At 41.6% G+C, this 18,322-nt stretch overlaps 1 protein-coding gene across 2 annotated transcripts in view; it reads right to left on the bottom strand.

Moving 5' to 3' along the window:
* gna12a (guanine nucleotide binding protein (G protein) alpha 12a) overlaps nt 1-18,322 on the bottom strand; it is a 47,434-nt gene that overhangs the window by 5,493 nt on the left and 23,619 nt on the right. Inside the window, exons 3-5 of one of the 2 annotated variants that reach the window (XM_012873892.3) lie at nt 3,899-3,949; nt 3,617-3,817; nt 555-761 (exon numbers count right to left, since the gene is read on the bottom strand). In XM_012873892.3, the coding sequence (XP_012729346.1) occupies nt 555-761; nt 3,617-3,817; nt 3,899-3,949 (459 nt within the window). Of the gene's footprint in view, nt 1-554; nt 762-3,616; nt 3,950-18,322 lie in introns of both variants that reach the window. The other variant, XM_021322215.2, reaches the window with a different exon arrangement.

Raw genomic sequence — 18,322 nt, 5'->3', positions numbered from 1 at the left:
ATGAGCGTTCACACTGAGCCTGGTTCTGGTTCTGCTGGAGGTTTTTCCTCCCTGTTAAAGGAGAGTTTTCCTCTCCACTGTCGCTTCATGCTTGCTCAGTATGAGGGATTGCTGCAAAGCCATGTACAATGCAGACGACTGTCCACTGTGTGTTCTCTACGCTCTTTCAGGAGGAGTGAATGCTGCTTGGAGGGACTTGATGCAATCTGCTGGGTTTCCTTACATAGGAAACTTTTTGACCAATCTGTATAATCTGATTGAATTTGACTTTGTAAAGAGCCTTGAGATGACATGCTGTGAATTGGCGCTATATAAATAAAATTGAATTGAAAATTTTTTTTTCTGCCGGTGAGCCAAAGGCAGTCTTCTGCTAAGGTGAACAGTAAACACTTCATTCTATTTCAAAATCTACACAAAATGTTTCTTGCCTTTGCAATCAGATTCTGAAACTCCTAAATAAAATCCAGTGTGACTAATCGCCTTCACAAGTTACCTAAATATCAACTAGAGTCCATCCATGTAAATGATCCTTCAGCTTCCCGTCAATCACGTACCTGCACGTCCTCCAGCCTGCGTGGGTCTCCTCTGAACTCGGGGAAGTTCTTGCGGATGTCCACGGTGCGGATCTTCTCCACCAGCAGGTCCGTTTTGTTGAGAAACAGGATGATGGAGACGTTCAGGAAGAGCTTGTTGTTGACGATCGTCTCGAAGATGTTCATGCTCTCCACCAGGCGGTTTGTCCGGCGGTCCTCCATCAAAACCTGGAGCCAAACACACACTCAACATTAGCCTTTGTGGTTTTTTTTTATTATTTATTTTCCAAGTCTTATCTTAGGAGCAATTAACGATTCGGCCGTAATCAAACGACCCTGGATTTGAACCGGAGCCACGGCTCTGAGAACAACCAGGGCTCCTCAGCGCACCACAAAGACGGCTTTGTATGAACCTCAGATGTTGCGTCTCCTGTCCATTTCGTAACTCCAAAAGTCAAGAGCCTGTCTGAACAACATTTTCACAGTATCAGCATTGCATAATGATTACGATCTGACCTGAGACGCCCTCACTGCATTATACACTGTATTTAGACCGACTCTTATTCTAAGTGCCTCTCATGCAGCCTCTCAGATGCTACATGAAGCAGCGCACAGTGGGCGAACTGACTGCTAAGCGTCATTAGCGCTAAAATGTTAAAATGACTCAGTCCAGTCTTGCTTTAACCACCAGCATGTCTGCAGCATTAATAATTGATGGCACTAATTAACCCTCAGTAAATATGTACATTTTGGACAATGGGGGGGTTGGTCACCAGTCTATCACAGCTTAGCACACAGACAGACAACCAGGGTAATTTAGAAAGACCAGTTAATAAAATAATAAAGGTTTTTGGAACGTCGGATGAAGCCGGAGTACCCTGTGAGAACTGCCACACGCACAAGGAGAAGATGCAAACAACGTATGTGGAGAAAAAAAACCTCTTATTCTTGCAGATTCTTGCTGCAAAACAACATCGCTACCACCTCCATCACTGTTCTGCCATTTTAACCCTCCACTGAAAAAAAAACCTAACCTCTAAACCTAAGTACATGTGATTTATATCAATAAAGAAAGCGCTCCTTCATCCATCCATCCATCCATCTCTCCATCATTGATACCCGCCTATCCGTGCAAGGTTGAATGGAGGCTGGTGCCTGAAAGTGCTCATACTTACCCAAAAATAATTAAATTAAATAGCTCTCAGCCACTGAAAGCAAGGATTTAATTAAAATATCTTTAATTAAATCCCTAAAATTATTTTTATTCATTCTTTTTTCAAGCCATTGACTGACTTCAACAGGTCTGATCACTGAGTTTGACGAAACAAAACAATTTTAACTGGACCTAAAGACTTTCCTCCGCATACAATTTGTTTAGATAGTGATCTTTAGTGATGTTTAGATAGTTTAGATGACTTCCCTCCAAAAACATGAGTGTTAGGTTAACTGGTCTCTCTAAATTGCCCTTAGGTGTGCATGGTGTCCTGTCCAGTGCGTCTCTGTGTGATGGACTGGTGTCCTGTCCAGGGTGTACGCCGCCTCTCGCCCGGTTACTCCTGCACATCATTTCGTAATGTTTAATGGGGTGTAATTTTTTACATTTACATTTTTTCACATGACTGTAGGCCCATTTCCCTCATCGCAAAGCTGAATGGGGACCAATGTTTAGCTTGCTGCTACTGTCAGTGATAGCGGAAAAAAATGCCTTTTCTGTCCCATATTGAGTCTGAAATCCTCTACAGGGACCTTAACTGGACTGTTCCCTGGTCAGATGATGCTAAGGTTGTGCGCTACAGCAGCAGGTGGGTTAAGGGTGTAACAACGGATGACTATCCAGGGGAAATAAAACGCCCCTATGCATCATGTAAAGCATGGTGGAGGACCTGTGATGCTGTGGGCCTGTTTCTCTTCCAAGGGTCCAGGGAACCCTATGCATGGCGTCATGAACTCTTTGGAAAATCAGGCCAGTATAAATGAAAATCTGTTAGCAGAGCGCTTAAAATGGGTCGTCAGTGGGTCTTTTAGCAGGATTAATTATCCAAAAGGTGTGTAATCAAACCAGAAACGATGGCAAATCGACATTCTTCCATTGATCGTACAGAAAACCTGTTTGGTCGGCAGCAGAGAAGAGAACACTGTGAGGATCTGGAACTGTCTAAACCAGGGGTGTCAAACTCATTTTGGTTTAGGGGCCGCATTCAGCTTAATCTGATCTCAAGAGGGCCACACGAGTAAACTCGTTGCAAGATTAAATAGAACTAATAAAAAGTGGACTTGTTGTTGATTTTTATATTAAATGAATTTCACTTTTACACAATATATTATGAATAACCTCAGTGTTTTTAAGAAAAGTATGTGCAATTTCAACAATACTTTTACTCAGTTAAACATTTACTTAGGTGCGTTATGCATAAGAACTGATCACAGTGATGTTGAAAAACATTTACTTACATTTTTGGAACTTAAAAACACTGTCCTGGATGACAAAATACATCAAACAGATAAAACTTAAGAAATGATTTAAAATCAATTTTCCACATCTGAAGCTCATTGCTACCATCTGCTGATTAAAACAGCGGACCTCCTGGACAATATAGGAACTGCAGATTTTCAATTAAAACAAGTGCATGTTTTTTTCAATAATTGTTTTATCATTCTCTTCCTTTTATCTCCTATTTCTTTCACCTTTTCTTTTTTCTTCTTGTTCTTCCTTTCCTCTCCTACTTTTCCATTGTAGTGTCCATATAATTTGAGATATTCCCCGCATGAATCATAATAAAACTATTCACATTCATAAATCAAGCGGAGCACTATACTGCTCCACTTGTGAAAGTCAAATCTGATGAGCTCTTTTTGGCATTAAGACAACAATTCTTATTGCCACATTTTTTTTTTAATATAATGATAATGCATTTAGCCACAGGGCCCGCGGGCCGTATGTTTGACACCCCTGATCTAAAGGCTCCTCCTTCTGTTATGTGCAAATAAAGGTGATTAAACGAGTCGTTCTAAAACGATGCTTTAGTTCTGATACTAAGATTATATTGAGATATGCATGTATGTGAGCTTCAACATGCACGTACCTGGTCGTACTCTGATGAAGACACCATGAAGAGGATCGACGTGATCCCGTCGAAACACTGAAACCACTTCTGCCGCTGTGACCTCTGACCCCCGACATCCACCATTTTGAAAGGGATCTTTTTGATGAAAAAGTCGTGCTCCACAATCCCCTTGGTCGCCTTTCTTGCAAACAAAATGTCTTGCCTGCTTGGAACGTAGCTCTGGAAACAGGAAAGAGTCATTTTCTGGTACGCAGCACTAGAAAAAGGAAAAGATTCTCGACACATTTGAGCGAGACTCACCAGCTGCCCGATACGATCCAAGTTATCCAGGAAGTATTTGACTGACTCGCTCTGCAGAGAAGAAGGAGAAAAGGAGCCTTGACTCAATCTTTATCTTATTAGGCAGTGAGAGAAATAAATGATTGAAAAAAAATGAAATTAGAGCACTTAATCTGATTATTAGAGCAATTTAATTTCTTAGACTTCTGCCTTCAAAGGACTCTTATTCCAGGGAGAAGTGGCTTCTGATTAAATAATGGATAAATCAATGCAACAACAGAGACCACATGACCTGCTGTAATCCTATCAGCCCCGTTATATTCTTGTTAAGTATGCTGCTCAGTTTATGAACGGACTCCACCAGATGAGATGTGGGGCTCTAACAGAAGCGCCTCAGCGTTGGATCAGGAGGACTCCACCGCTGGAAGGATTATCAACACAACTTTTCATCTAGTTTTTATTCCACAGTTTGAATTTAGCAATCTGGGCTTTGTATGAATTCAGAGAAACTATTTATGAGCCGCAGCTTCCCAGAAACCGAACCTCTGAACCAAAAAATGTCGACTTTAGACGAAGATGAGACTCTGGCCTGCCTACTTGCATTTTCTGAGCACTCAGTGAATTTACAGAGGGTTTTTTAAGGTATATATTCACACCTTTTATTTGATTTTATTACAAATACAGTGGGTTTAAATATTTCTGATGGGGCCATTGAGATGTTTCCCAACAAAGAATGGGCTAAAACTTCAGCTTTTAGAGCTGCAAAGCTGGCAGGAACGCACCAAAAAATCCTCCAATTATTGCAGAAGGAGATTCAAACCAAAAGTCACAACGACCCAAATAATCCACACATACAACGACATCCAAGCAAATTCAGCTGAAGGAAGGAAGGATGCAGGGATAGATACCTGATGGAAGGAAGCAAAGATAGATAACTCAGGGTTTCCTCCACCGTATTATAAGCTTGGGGAGCCTCCAGGCTGAGCGTCGTTAGTTTATTTTAAATGCCTCGATGTTTGAGAGCAACATAAAACGGTCAGTAAAGTTCCTGCCTGGGAGAAAACGTCCCGGTCAAAATAAGCTAACGCCCTAGCTGTTATCAGCTCGACGCACATCACGGTACCCGGCTAATGGCCTGGACCCTCCATCAAGCTGCATGTCAACACTCCTCCACATTTACTGGGGGAAACCCTGTAGCTGAAGGAAGGAAGGAAGGAAGGAAGGAAGGAAGGAAGGATAGATAACTGATGAATGGAAGGAAGGAAGGAAGGAAGGAAGGATAGATAACTGATGAATGGAAGGAAGGAAGGAAGGAAGGAAGGAAGGAAGGAAGGAAGGAAGGAAGGAAGGAAGGAAGGAAGGAAGGAAGGAAAGAAAGATAACTGATGGAAGGAAGATGGGTAGGAAGGAAGGAATGAATGCATGAAGGAAGGATGGATAACTGATGGAAGGAAGGAAGGAAGGAAGGAAGGAAGGAAGGAAGGAAGGAAGGAAGGAAGGAAGAACGGAAGGAAGGAAGGAAGGAAGGAAGGAAGGAAGGAAGGAAGGAAGGAAGGAAGGAAGGAAGGAAGGAAAGAAAGATAACTGATGGAAGGGAAGGATGGGTAGGAAGGAAGGAATGAATGCATGAAGGAAGGATGGATAACTGATGGATGGAAGGAAGGAAGGAAGGAAGGAAGGAAGGAAGGAAGGAAGAACGGAAGGAAGGAAGGAAGGAAGGAAAGAAAGAAGGAAGGATAGATAGCTGATGGAAGGAAGGAAGGTAGGTAGGTTGAAAGGAAGGGTAGATAACTGACGGAAGAAAGAAAGGAAGGAGGAAGGAAGGAAGGAAGGAAGGAAGGTTAGATAGCTGATGGAAGGAAGGAAGGTAGGTAGGTTGAAAGGAAGGGTAGATAACTGACGGAAGAAAGAAAGGAAGGAAGGAAGGAAGGAAGGAAGGTTAGATGAAAGGAACTGATGAAAGGAAATAAGGTAGGAGGGAAGGAAGGAAGGAAAGATAACTGATGGAAGGAAGGAAGGAAAGATAGAAGGAAAGATAACTGATGGAAGGAAGATAGGTAGGAAGGAAGGAAGGAATGATGGATAACTGATGGAAGGAAGGAAGAAGGAAGGATAGATAACTGATGGAAGGAAGGAAGGAAGGAAGGAAGGAAGGAAGGAAGGAAGGAAGGAAGGAAGGATAGATAGCTGATGGAAGGAAGGAAGGTAGGTATGAAGGAAGGGTATATAACTGACAGAAGGAATGAATGAAAGATAACTGATGGAAGGAAAGAAGAAAGGAAGGAAAGAAGGAAGAATAGATGCTTGATGGAAGGAAAGAAGGTAGGAGGGAAGGAAGGAAGGAAAGATAACTGATGGAAGGAAGGTAGGAAGGAAGGAAAGATAGAAGGAAAGATAACTGATGGAAGGAAGGAAGGAAGGTAGGAAGGAAGGGAAGATAGAAGGATAGATAACTGATGGATGGATGGAAGGAAGGTAGGAAGGAAGGGAAGATAGAAGGATAGATAACTGATGGATGGATGGAAGGAAGGAAGGATAACTGATGGAAGAAAGTAAGGAAGGAAGGGTGGATGGATAGAAAGAACGAAGAAAGGATAGATAACAGATGTATGGATCGAAGGATAAAATGATGGAAGGAAGGAAGGAAAGAAGTAAGTAATGATAGCGGATGAAAAGATGGATTGTTGGATGAAAGGAAGGAAGCGAGGAAAGAAGGAAGTAAAGATGGAAGGAAGGATGGACAGATAAATCTCAGGTAAGGAGCCATAGATGGTTCTATGTAAATAGAGTAGAAGCGTGTTCCACATGGTCCCACATTTATGACTTAAATGTATATTTTTTTATTGGTCTCATGTAAAATTGTGATTTCAGCGTTATTCAGGTGAAAAGGCCGCAGCCCCTGAAGGTTGCTGCTGACGGCCCGTTAAACATTTCCAACATGTTCCACTTTGCACAGAAACAGGAAGGAAATGCTCTAAATTTCCACGCAGGATTCAAAGACGCCATCAGCGTGACTTTATAACAGGAATAAGCAAAAACGCTGAATCCCATCAGTGGATGAATCGCACATCATGCCGCATTAGTTCCCGTTTTCTGGCAGAATATCTCTACGTGATGACGGGAGGATATTAAAAGTATCACATATTTCCCTGCATCGGGGCACAAAAAAGCTTTGACTTCCTCTCTGTATATTCCAAACGTTTCTCTGTGCAGTTTACATTTCAGGATGAACGCTTCCTGCCATTCCCAGCGACAGCCGATTTCACTTTATGTCTGTGGCGTATATAAAAATCAATCGGCCGGTTCTCGAAGCTCGAGTTCCTCTATCCATTACGGTTCTCTCTGCGCCCCTCAACCCGCTGTTGAGCAGTAATGTGGTTTAAGTGCGCGCTCGTCTTCCCTCCGATGGATTACACAGCTCACCTAAGTTTTTTAAAGAGGCTGCTAATTGATTTCTGAACGGAGAGCAGCGAGGGCCTGGAACACAGAACACGGTCTAATCGGGTTACCGCGGCACGTCGGCGTGACCCGCGGCGGGGTCCAGACCGCCTTCCAACCTGGGTTTTAATCTAAAACGGCGGTTGTGCAAAGCTTGAGGAGGGATCTAACTGATTCCCCAACAATGGTTAATGACTGATTTCCTCTCTTCCTTTCTCTTTCTTTTAAACACCCTCCCCTTCGACAGGAAACAGCTGTGTGTGTGAACACGGAGCGCAGGGACGCAGGGGAGGGAGGGACAGACCGGCAGAGCACAATCGCAAACCCCTTTTAGCAGTTTCACCGCAGAAAAAAAACAAAAACAAACACGCAAAACAACCCCAACTTGCACTGACAGCAGCGTTTTTTTGCCAACATTGCAGAAGTCGCTTCTTCTCTTTGACCGAGCAGCCGTAACAGAGAGGCCCCTGTGTGTCGGCCCCCGGCCTGCAGATTAACAACCAGGAAACGTGACCCCAGTGCGGGTGAGATGTGAGGCAGTGACCCCCCGCCGCTGACCTACAGAGTCGCAGCAATAGGAAGCACAAAGCCCTGGATTCTGATTGGCTTAGCAGGACACAAGCAGCAGCGGTGGTGGGTGGGTGGGGTGGGGGAGGGGGGGGGGGACTTCCCAGGGATGAAGGGATTCCCAAACCCGTACGGAGGGTCAAAAGCAGCAAATTGTAATGAATAAATACATCACCAAATAAATTCAAGTAATTTCATGATGTAATTTATCAAACTCTGAAGCCATTGTTCAAATATTTCTCTATTACTATAAAGCAGTTATGATTATTTTTTGATCATAATAGGATGGTTGCACCCCCCCCCCCCAAAACCGTGATTCTTCCACCTCCATGCTTCACAGCTGATACAACGCTGGCTTTCTGGGTGGCTGTATTTAATCTGTGCCACAAGGAAGGTAGGAAGGAAGGAAGGAAGGAAGGAAAGATAACTGATGGAAGAAGGAAGGAAGGAAGGAAGGAAGGAAGGAAGGGTGGATGGATAGAAAGAACGAAGGAAGGGTGGATGGATAGAAAGAACGAAGGAAGGGTGGATGGATAGAAAGAACGAAGGAAGGGTGGATGGATAGAAAGAACGAAGAAAGGATAGATAACAGATGTATGGATCGAAGGATAAAATGATGGAAGGAAGCAGGTTTAAACAGGGCAAAGGGCTGAGTACTGCTGTTCTAAACATTTGCACCTGATGTGATATTAGGGCTGGACGATAATTCAATACCAATATCGATGATAGAAAAGAATTGTCAATAAAAAGTTCAATAGAATAACAGTTTCCTTCCTTTTGCATTCTAGCCATGTAGGTTAATATTACAGTTGTTACATCCTTCCAACCAATCACAACGCAGACCCAGGAACCAAAAATCTGATCAAAAAGATCAGAGAGCACATGTTCTTTTTTCTTTTTTAAAAACTTGCAGTTTTGGTACAAAGTTGGTTGCATAAAGGGTTTAGTTTGAATTCAGTGTTTATGTGTCTGTATCTCAAAATATGGCTGCTAAGTAAGGGCTGCACTTAAAGTATATGTTTTGAATTTGTTAAAAATTATCGATATCGATCAATATGATTTCGATTTTATCAATATGCCCTATGTGATACGGCGTTGGGTGATTTCAGTCACTTGAAATAGGAAAAAAATTGGGAGTGTCGCAATTTATTCCTGTCCAAAAATGTATTTTTGTTGTTGCATTTTACAGATTGCTTTACAAAATCCTGCCTTCGCCTTTTCATTGTTTGGCCATATTATTAGAATTTCTCAGTGTTGTTGAATAAATAATACATTTCAAATACCCAGATTGCCAAACGTGTTAGAGAAACAAATGCTGGTTCAAGCGGAGGCCAGGTACGTCTTCTGACAGTAAACGCTCTTCTTGGGTTGTAGTTTCAACTTTGTAAACTATTTGAAATGAAACTACAAAGGCGGTAACAGATGCTGGACATTATTTGGTAGGCCGGAGTGCTAAAAACAGAAAAAGTTGTTCTTCTGGGTTATAAACTTAGCTCCCAGGAAGACCAGGACCAGCAGCAGCAGCCAATACAGTCTCTCCTTTAACGTGATTGTTAAAGGTGAACACAGTTAGATCATGTAAACATGTAATTCATTGGCGGAACAGAAAAAAAAAATGTGCACGGACTAAAACGCAGTTTTGCAAGACATGCATGCGTTCACACAGAAACAGGAAGTGAATAAATAAAAAAATCAGCTGTGCTTCACATTTATAACGCTCTAAGTTCTGCCATCATCATGGTCTTGTGAAACCAAGCGAGACAAGGATATAACCTGACTGCGATCTGCAACGTCACACCGGCATCAGATAACTGAGCTGTGCCCTAAAGGAAGACGTCATAAAATCGTACTTTACTTTCAGTTTTACTCGAAGAAACGAACAAACTGGCGTCACACTTACTAAGGAAGACTTAAGTATGATTAGCTTTAGAACAATCATAGTTGTTATTAAGGAGAAAACTGCTGATCAGACTCTGAACTCCAGTCCAAATAAACTGTCTCCTGTCTTATGCAGAGAATACATGAAGTACGTCATGTTCTTAAAATCCTTATCTACCTCAGGATTGGGCTCAGCTGGTGTGCAGATAATTGGCCACACAGTGTTTATTACATGCTGATGTGTCTTGCCCCGCTGTGCTGTTGTGTTGCAGAGTGGTGCTGTCAAAAGTCCAAGGTTGGAACCACCTATTAATCTCGTTTCAATAGGAGTGATGATTAACTTTTAGCTGTTTTAACAACCGTGCTGGAAAATAGAAAATCCACCGGGAGGCTGGCATAAAATATCCAACCACAGATAAGAGGGCAGCTCACATTAAATCATGAAAAAAAAAAAAGCTAGGTCCACGGACAGAACTGCCTCTTTGCACTTTCCTGGAGCCGCGGCGTTCATCCCCTGTGCAGATGTAAACCTAATTTATCTGCGGCGTCTCTGCTGCTGAGGACAACGGCAGAAGCGGGCCGCCAGGGCTTGATGTACTGCCTTGTTTTCGTCAGGCGCAGGAGCTTTATGTGTTTATAACCTATATCTAACGCAGTGCTATCTGGGTGTGGTGGGAACAGAAAGGCCAACAAGTAAACAAAATCCACGCATGTGCTCACTAGTTTTTTTCTCCCTCGATCTCCACCTCTCTGTCACTCTTCTCCCTCTCTATAGGGACCTCCCCGTCCCACTGCTCGTCTTTCACTCCCTTTTCTTTCTTCCTCTCCTTGGACTCTCTTAAACTTTCTTCCTTCCTTCCTTCCTCCCTCACCCTGCCTGCCAGCAACGCAGCTCCAGCTGTGCCTGGGAAAAACTGACTTTGGTATCCCCGGAAAAACCTCTCCAAGCGCAGAGAAGGGAGGAGGAGAGGATCTAAGTCAGCACATTTCCTTCCACAGCAGACATTTCTGTTGTATTTTTATTAAAGCAAAGGGCTGACAAAACTATTTTTTTTCTTACTGTGAGTTTATTTTTAAATAGTGACCACCTTCTGTGTTCACTGCTCTTAATTTTAAAGCTCTGTATTTAAACGTTTTGCCACCGTCGTACTTTTTCAATACTTTTCTGTCTAATTCATGAGACAGAAAAGGCATAACTGGCGAATTTCCAGAAAAGTTGAAAAATCTTAGAAAAGCTAATCTAGTTCAGTAATTCAATTAAACAAAGTGAAACAAAAATATGTAGCCAAACTGATATATTTAAAGCGCAGATTCCTGATAATTTTCATTATTATGGCTTAAAGGTAAAATAAAACAACCTATGATTTGTAAAAAAAAAAAAAAAAAAAAAAAAAAAGATTTAATGCACATTTAAAGGACTACTGTGAAGTATTTCTATAAGAGGTCTGGGCTCCTTTTGCTTCAATTACTTCATCAGTGTCCCGTGGTTTGATCCGTAAAGCACTTTTCATAAAAAGTAAATCTCAAAGTGCAACAGGGTAAAACAATAACCTAAAAACTCACAAACAAGTCACTGTGAGTGTACTTATGACAGAATGGACAGGTGCCAAAGTTAAATCAGCATGCCCAGGAAGCTCGTCAGCAGAGGCAATCATGAAGTGCTGTAAAATATTCTGGAAGAAGAGGTCTGGTTACTTTGGAGTTGATAAAACACAGTAACCCTGAACCAGCAGACTGAAACTCTGAAACCTATTTCCAAATGAAAAACAAAAGTAGCTTTAACCTAAAAAGAGGATGATTCAGGACTTTTTCCACCTTGGCCCTTATGAAGCTCCCCCAAACTCCTGACTATTCTCTGATTGAATTGACTGAATCCCCTCCAGGCTGTGATTACTTGTGTCTTTTGCCACCACAGTTTTTCCTTCCACTCAATTTTCCACCAATATGCTTGGGTATGACCCTCTGTGAAAAGCCAGCATTATCATCAAAGGCCATTTGTGGCTCAGCCCCCCTGTGGAGGATGTCTGTGACCGTTTATCAGACAGCCGTCAAACCACCAGGGCTACAACATCTTTCATTGATCTTCTGGAAGATTTTCTTCTGTTTAGACACATAAATAAATGCTTGAATTATTTCAATGTATCACTCAAGATAAATTACTGAAATAAATTAATGTTTTAATGATTTATTTACTGAGATAATGCTGTATATTTAGATGCTGTTACAAGAATTATGCAACAAAAACCCAGTTTCTTCCTGTGCTTTAAATGGTTGACAATAGTATAAAAATATTAGGATTAATCTCAGAGCTGCTGCATCTGATTGTAGCAACATTTTCAAGACGTTCAGCTTTCTTTTTAAATGTTTCTTAGGGTGCTATGGTCAGGTACAAGAGCTGGCCTGAAAATGAGTGAGAAAGGAGGAGGTAGTATATCAGGTTTCTGTGTATTCCCATGTTTGTGTTTCCGTTTCAGTTAGTCCCCAGCAGGCACAGATGCAAGGCAATTTTATTTATAGACCACTTTTCAGTAACAAGACGATTCAAAGTGCTGTACATGAACAGAAAAACATTACAGACAAAGGAAAAGATGAATATTACATTAACAAAAGGAATAAGCTAAGTAAATCCTTGACTAGACTTCTTTCATACGTTAACAAACACACAGAGATACTTAATAGTTTCTATTCACCTGTCGGTGTGGTTTATTGGTTTTCTAATTTCAGTTCCAGTTAAAATCCGTCATCATCATCATCCACCTCCGGTTCTTATCGCCAATTCAAATTAATACTCGGAAAATACTTAAGAAAGGCTGGTCGACTACTGGTCAAGACCACACCAAAACGGTAACAACACAATCTGACTCCTTTATTTCTACAGCAAAGAAAGAGGAAGATAATCGGGTTACACCGACTATAAGAATCAAGCTGTTCTTTGGCCTTTTGATTTGGCCTGCAGTTGCAGCAGCAGCAGCAGCAGCAGCATCAGTGACTGTGGAAAACAGCTACTGGAACCAATTATCGCTCTTTGAAACCAGATGCACCCGACTGCAGCAATTGGTGTCAAAACTCACACTGGAGGTCATAACTCAATCACCAGCTGCAAATAAACACCCACAAAATCCAGCTTGAAATTACTGAGAAACGTTCACATGCACGCTCAGTATGAAAACAAGCCTGAGCCGTGGACCCGCACTGTTCTAATTAGGTATGATACAGATTCACTAATTAAGTATCCGGGAATTTGGAATTTGTGCACTGCTGTTTAGTAACCAGCGAAGGCGAATATGCCAACCTCCAGACGTTCATTTCTTTCTCTTTTTAAGAGATAAATTTATACTTTTGTTTCTGACGTGTGCTTTGCTACAACCACAGTTATGTTCTAGAGTTGTAGCCAATAAACAGGGTTATTTAGTTATCTTTCAAGATTTCTTAGTCTCATCTTTTTAAAACATTTTCATATGTAACCAAAAGTAGGGAATGCAGCGCTTGTGCAAAAGCATTCACCCTTCTTGGCAATTATTTCATGTTTTGTTGCCTAACAACCTGGGATTAAAGAGGATCGTGTGAGAATTTGGATCATTTCATTTACAGAATATGCAGACAACTTGAAAGATGTATCTGTTTTTGTGAAGAAGATAACAGGACAAAATGACAAAATGTTATTCAGCGTGCATAACTGTTCACTCCCCCTGAAGTCAGCACTTTCTAGAGCCGTCTTTTGTAGCGATTCCAGCTGCAGGTGTCTTTAGATGAGTCTCTATGAGCTCGCCACTGAGATCGTTCTCCATTCGTCAAGGTTAAACTGCTCCAGCTCCCTCAAGTTCGATGGTCTTCGCTTGTGAACAGAGATCTTCAAATTTAACCACAGACTCTGAAATAGATTGAGGTCTGGACTTTGACTAGGCCATTCCAACACATTAAATGTTTCCCCTTAAACCACTCACATGTTGCTTTATCTGTGTGCTTCAGGTCATTGTCCTGCTGGAAGGTGAACCTCCATCCCAGTCTCAGATCACAGGCAGGCTGACTCAGGTTTTTCTCCAGAATATTTCTGTATTTAGCACCATCCATCTTTCCTTTGACCCGGACCAGTTCCCCAGTCCCTGCTGCTGAACAACATCCCCACAGCATGATGCTGCCACCACCATGTTTCACTGTGGGGACGGCGTTCTCTAGGTGATGGGTGGTGTTGGGTTTGTGTCAGACAAACGTTTCCTTGGTGACCAAAAACTGTAATCTTAGTCTCAACTGACCAGAGCACCTTCCTCCATACATTTAGGGAGCTTCCCACGTGCCTTTTGGCAAACTCAAAGCGTGCCTTCTTATTTTTAACACTTAGTAATGTCTTTTTTTCTGGCCATTCTTCTATGAAGCCCAGCTGTATGGAGGGTACAGCTTATGGTGGTCCTATGGACAGATCCTCCAGTCTCTGCTGTGGAGCTCTGCAGCTCCTTCAGGGATACATTTCATCTTGTGACGCCTCTGATTAATGCCCTCCTGGCCCTGTCTGTGAGTTCTGGTGGGCGATTCTCTCTTGGCATGTTTGTTGTAGTACCAGGTGATTTCCATTTGAAGATTAAGGATATAATGGTTCTCTTGGGGAACATCAAATATTTGTATAATTTTTCTATAACCCCACCCTGACTTGTACTTGTCAACAACTTTATCCCTGACTTGTTTGGAGAGCTCCTTGGTCTGATTCCTCTTGCTTTGTGGTGCTGCAGCCACTGAGGCCTTTCAGAGAAGCTGGGTTAATACTGAAAGGTCATGCAACACTTGGATTGCACTCAGGTGGATTTCATTTCACTAATCATGTGACGTTTTAAGGTAACTGGTTACACCAGAACTTTTTAGGGGCTTCACAGCAAAGGTTTTGGATACATTTGCACGTGCCGATTTCCCTTGTTTTCCCTTTATTTTCTTTATAGTTTTTTAATATATTTTTTCCTCATTTCTTTTCACCAACTTTGACAATTTTTTGCAAATCCATCACACAAACAAACAAACAAACAAAAAACAATAAAATTGAAGGTTTGAATGTAAGAAAATAAGTAAAAAGCCAAGGGGGGTAAATACTTTAGCAAGTCACCGTATGGGAAGCACAGAACTGAGGCTTGAGGCCAGCACTACCAAGCAGGAATAAATGTTCACCAGCATTAACAGGAATATATTAGTTTAATTAACCATTTTGTTTGGTCGGGGCTTCTTCCCGTCTCCATTAGTTTTCTACAGGCTGCGCCTCCTCCTTTTGTTAAATGCACACGAGTGCAGACCGAAAACATCTAATAAATTAAACGCACAATCATTTCAGCAAAACTGCTAACGCAAACTGAAAGTGACCCACTTTATGATTTTATATCGCTGCCGATTTAATGTGAGCATTGATGTAATTACACATTCATTCAAATACAGATAGCAATTTTATGAGACGTAATTGTCTAACACTGAAAACCTTTTACCTTGCATAGAGCAAATGATCAGGAGTTGTGTGAATTTACCTGGTTTACGGACCTTAACAGGCTGCATTTAAATCAGCAATTTAAAATGATATTTCTACATTTTATGTTAAATAATAGAGGCAAAAGAAACCCAAAGGAAATCATTTTTTCAAATTGCCACAAAACAAGAAGGGGACGATGGTCAGATGACAAAAAAACTCAACTTTTTGGTCCACATCAACAGTATCTAGGTATCATGTGTGCTGGAAAACTGAAAGGTAACATGGTGTTGTCAGCATCATGCTATGGGGGCATTTTTCTTTACTAACAGGGCAGAGTACAGATCTATGTCATTCTGCTCTGATTTTAACTTCTAAAAAGATCTAAATTCAAGGGTGTGAAAACTTTCAGAAGCCACAGAAATTGAGCACAATACGTAAAACGAAGCGCACTGAAGCAAAAGTAATATTGCTGGTTTTGAAAACTACTTTAAAACAGTACAAATATACAAAAAATGGTATTCAGTGGCAGGACCATGACTAGAAGTAATCCGTTTCCCTCCACCTCTGCTGCCTGATCTGATAAAACTCTGGATTTGTTGAAGCTGCATCACATTACAAGCCTGCGAAGCGAGACTAAAACAGGAATTAGCCGCAGCCAGACATTAGGGTGTATGAAAACAAGATGTGCGAGGAGCAAAGAGAGAGAAAAAGCAGAACTCTGGAAACAACACATTAAAACAGAAGCAGAGCTTATAACACACTAACACGGCTGTATGAGAAGCAAACAACGAAGAATGTTAAAAACTGTGCAAAACGTCTTAGAAGCGTTCATACAGGTGTTAAACTTTCCCTCAAACCGGTCCAACTCCATGTTTAAATGCTGATCATGCACAGAAACAAATAGCTGGGCATCAACTGAGTGATTAGGCCTTCCTTGTGGACCAGCTTTTAAGACAGAGAGGGGTCAGGCACGCACGGAGACGCCATCAAAAGGCAAGTCCAGATAAAACGCCGCGGTCTGACCTAAAGTTCAGCGTCTCCTCACACACACCCACGCGCAACATGCTATGTGAGAGGAAGTTGCATCTGCCTGACTCCGCATTGCTATGTCACTGATAAATGCAAAACTCAGTAAAAGGTCAAATTTACAGCCCCCGGAGCAAACTGCAACGGCGCTGTGCTGCTTTTCCATAAAGTCCAAATAAAACCCCGCCGGCTGCAAACGACTCCGAACGCGCCGGCAGCGGGACCAGCTGGTGGCGGCGCGTTTTCCCAGCTCACAATATGGTTAGTGGTCATTCATAACGTTCGGTTGAGCCATTAAGAGTCTGTCTGGCCCTCTTTACAGCAGATTTGTTGGTGCTTGTTGAGTTAATGATTTCTCTGGCGGTCGTGTTTGTCACTAACCCTTCAGTAAACTGAAGTGTGTAGTTTAAATGACTCTCAATTTGTTTGGGTCCCTGAAGGCAGCAGGGAAGCTACTTAAAGGCAACAACATGCGGTAAAAAAAAGAGGCTAACCCGAGGTTGTTTAATATTTAAATCATTTCCAATGAGGAGGTTTAGAAAATACTTTCAGGTGTTATAATATTGTAAAAAGAAAATCCCTTTTTTTAATGTTTTCTCCTCTGTGACCAGCTGTACGATTCAACAAACAAAAAAGGCTTCTGTTCTGTTTGCAACACACTGTTTATCAGTGTTTATTAAATACATCAGGAAAATGCATTGCACTGACGTCAGAGATGTTGCAGACCGGGTCCGCTGCCATGTGACATGCGGGGATCAAGCTCCACAAGGCTCCTCACCAGTTTCATTTCCACTTTAGAGAACAACAATTATATCTTTAGAAAGTCTTGAAATAAAAAAAAGGAGAAGTTATGTAAAGAAAGAGCGATTGCTTCCTCTGACTTCTCTGCAGCTCTGAGCAGATCACAGTGACTTCTTCCCCCCCCCCCCCAGTTTTCTAGCTTTAACATTTCTGATCCTGTTACTTTCTGTAGAGGACTGATACTGCCAGGGATCATTAAATCAGGTATGTCAAACATGATGCAGATACAGGCTGTGAAAAAAATACCCTGACAGATGCCCTCTGTTTTTGGTTTCCTGTCACAGTTAAATATTTCAGATCACAAACCAAACTTTAATGTGAGAAACAGATCATCAAAGTAAATAAAAACAGACGTTTTTTAAACGAGGAATTCATTTATTGATGGAGAAAAGGTTCTCTCAATCAGACTGTCTCTATGTGAACCCTTTATTACATGAATTAACTGTGATTAAGCATATTTATTGCAAAGTTTATTGCATTATTTTATTGCATATTTATTGCAAAGTGCAGAGTTCAATTTCCATGGCCACACTCATGCCTGATTAAAGTAGAATTAAGAAATCCCTTTATTTGAACCTGTCTGACAACATGAAGTAGGTTAATGTTCTAAGAAAAAGCTACAAACTCTTGCCCTGATCCAAAGAAATTCAAGAGTAACTGTGAAGTAAAGTAGCGGACGGCTATCAAGTTTAAAGGTCATAAAATAATGTCCATGGCCTAAAGTAATCAATCTCCCCAGCAGTGGCCGGCCTACCAAAATTACTCCAAAAGTACATCAACAACTCACCCAGGAGGTCAGAAAAGAACCTGGGCTAACATCCACAGCTTAGATCAGAGTTCATGATGCTCCAAGTACAAACTTAAAACTTAAAATCCTGATGATCCCCAACATGTTGGAGAAAATATTCCCTGGACTGACAAGACACAATTTACAATTTTGTAAAACTGAACTCATTTCAGAACCAGGACACCATAAAAAATGATCAAACATGGTGGTGGTAGAACCGCTTTGCTATTTCAGGATCTGGACAACTTGCTGTAATTAGTGGACCTTAAGCTTTAAGCGCACTTAGGTAATACAGCATAACTGACCCAAAGCACATCATTGAGTCTATACTTTGAATGGACTGGCCTAGTCAAAGTACGGAGATTGAGATGCTGTGGTCTGATCTTCAAGAGAGATCATCATCCAGGATTGTAAATTACTCATTGGCTGTTTTTGCTGCCAATGGTGGTAAAACCAGTTATTAGGTTTAGGAGGGATTTTCATTTTTCTACATAACAGCAAGTTTGTT

This window comes from Fundulus heteroclitus, chromosome 5 (assembly GCF_011125445.2).
Source record: "Fundulus heteroclitus isolate FHET01 chromosome 5, MU-UCD_Fhet_4.1, whole genome shotgun sequence".
Taxonomy (NCBI): Eukaryota; Metazoa; Chordata; class Actinopteri; order Cyprinodontiformes; family Fundulidae; genus Fundulus; species Fundulus heteroclitus.
This window is presented reverse-complemented; position numbering and strand designations above follow the sequence as displayed.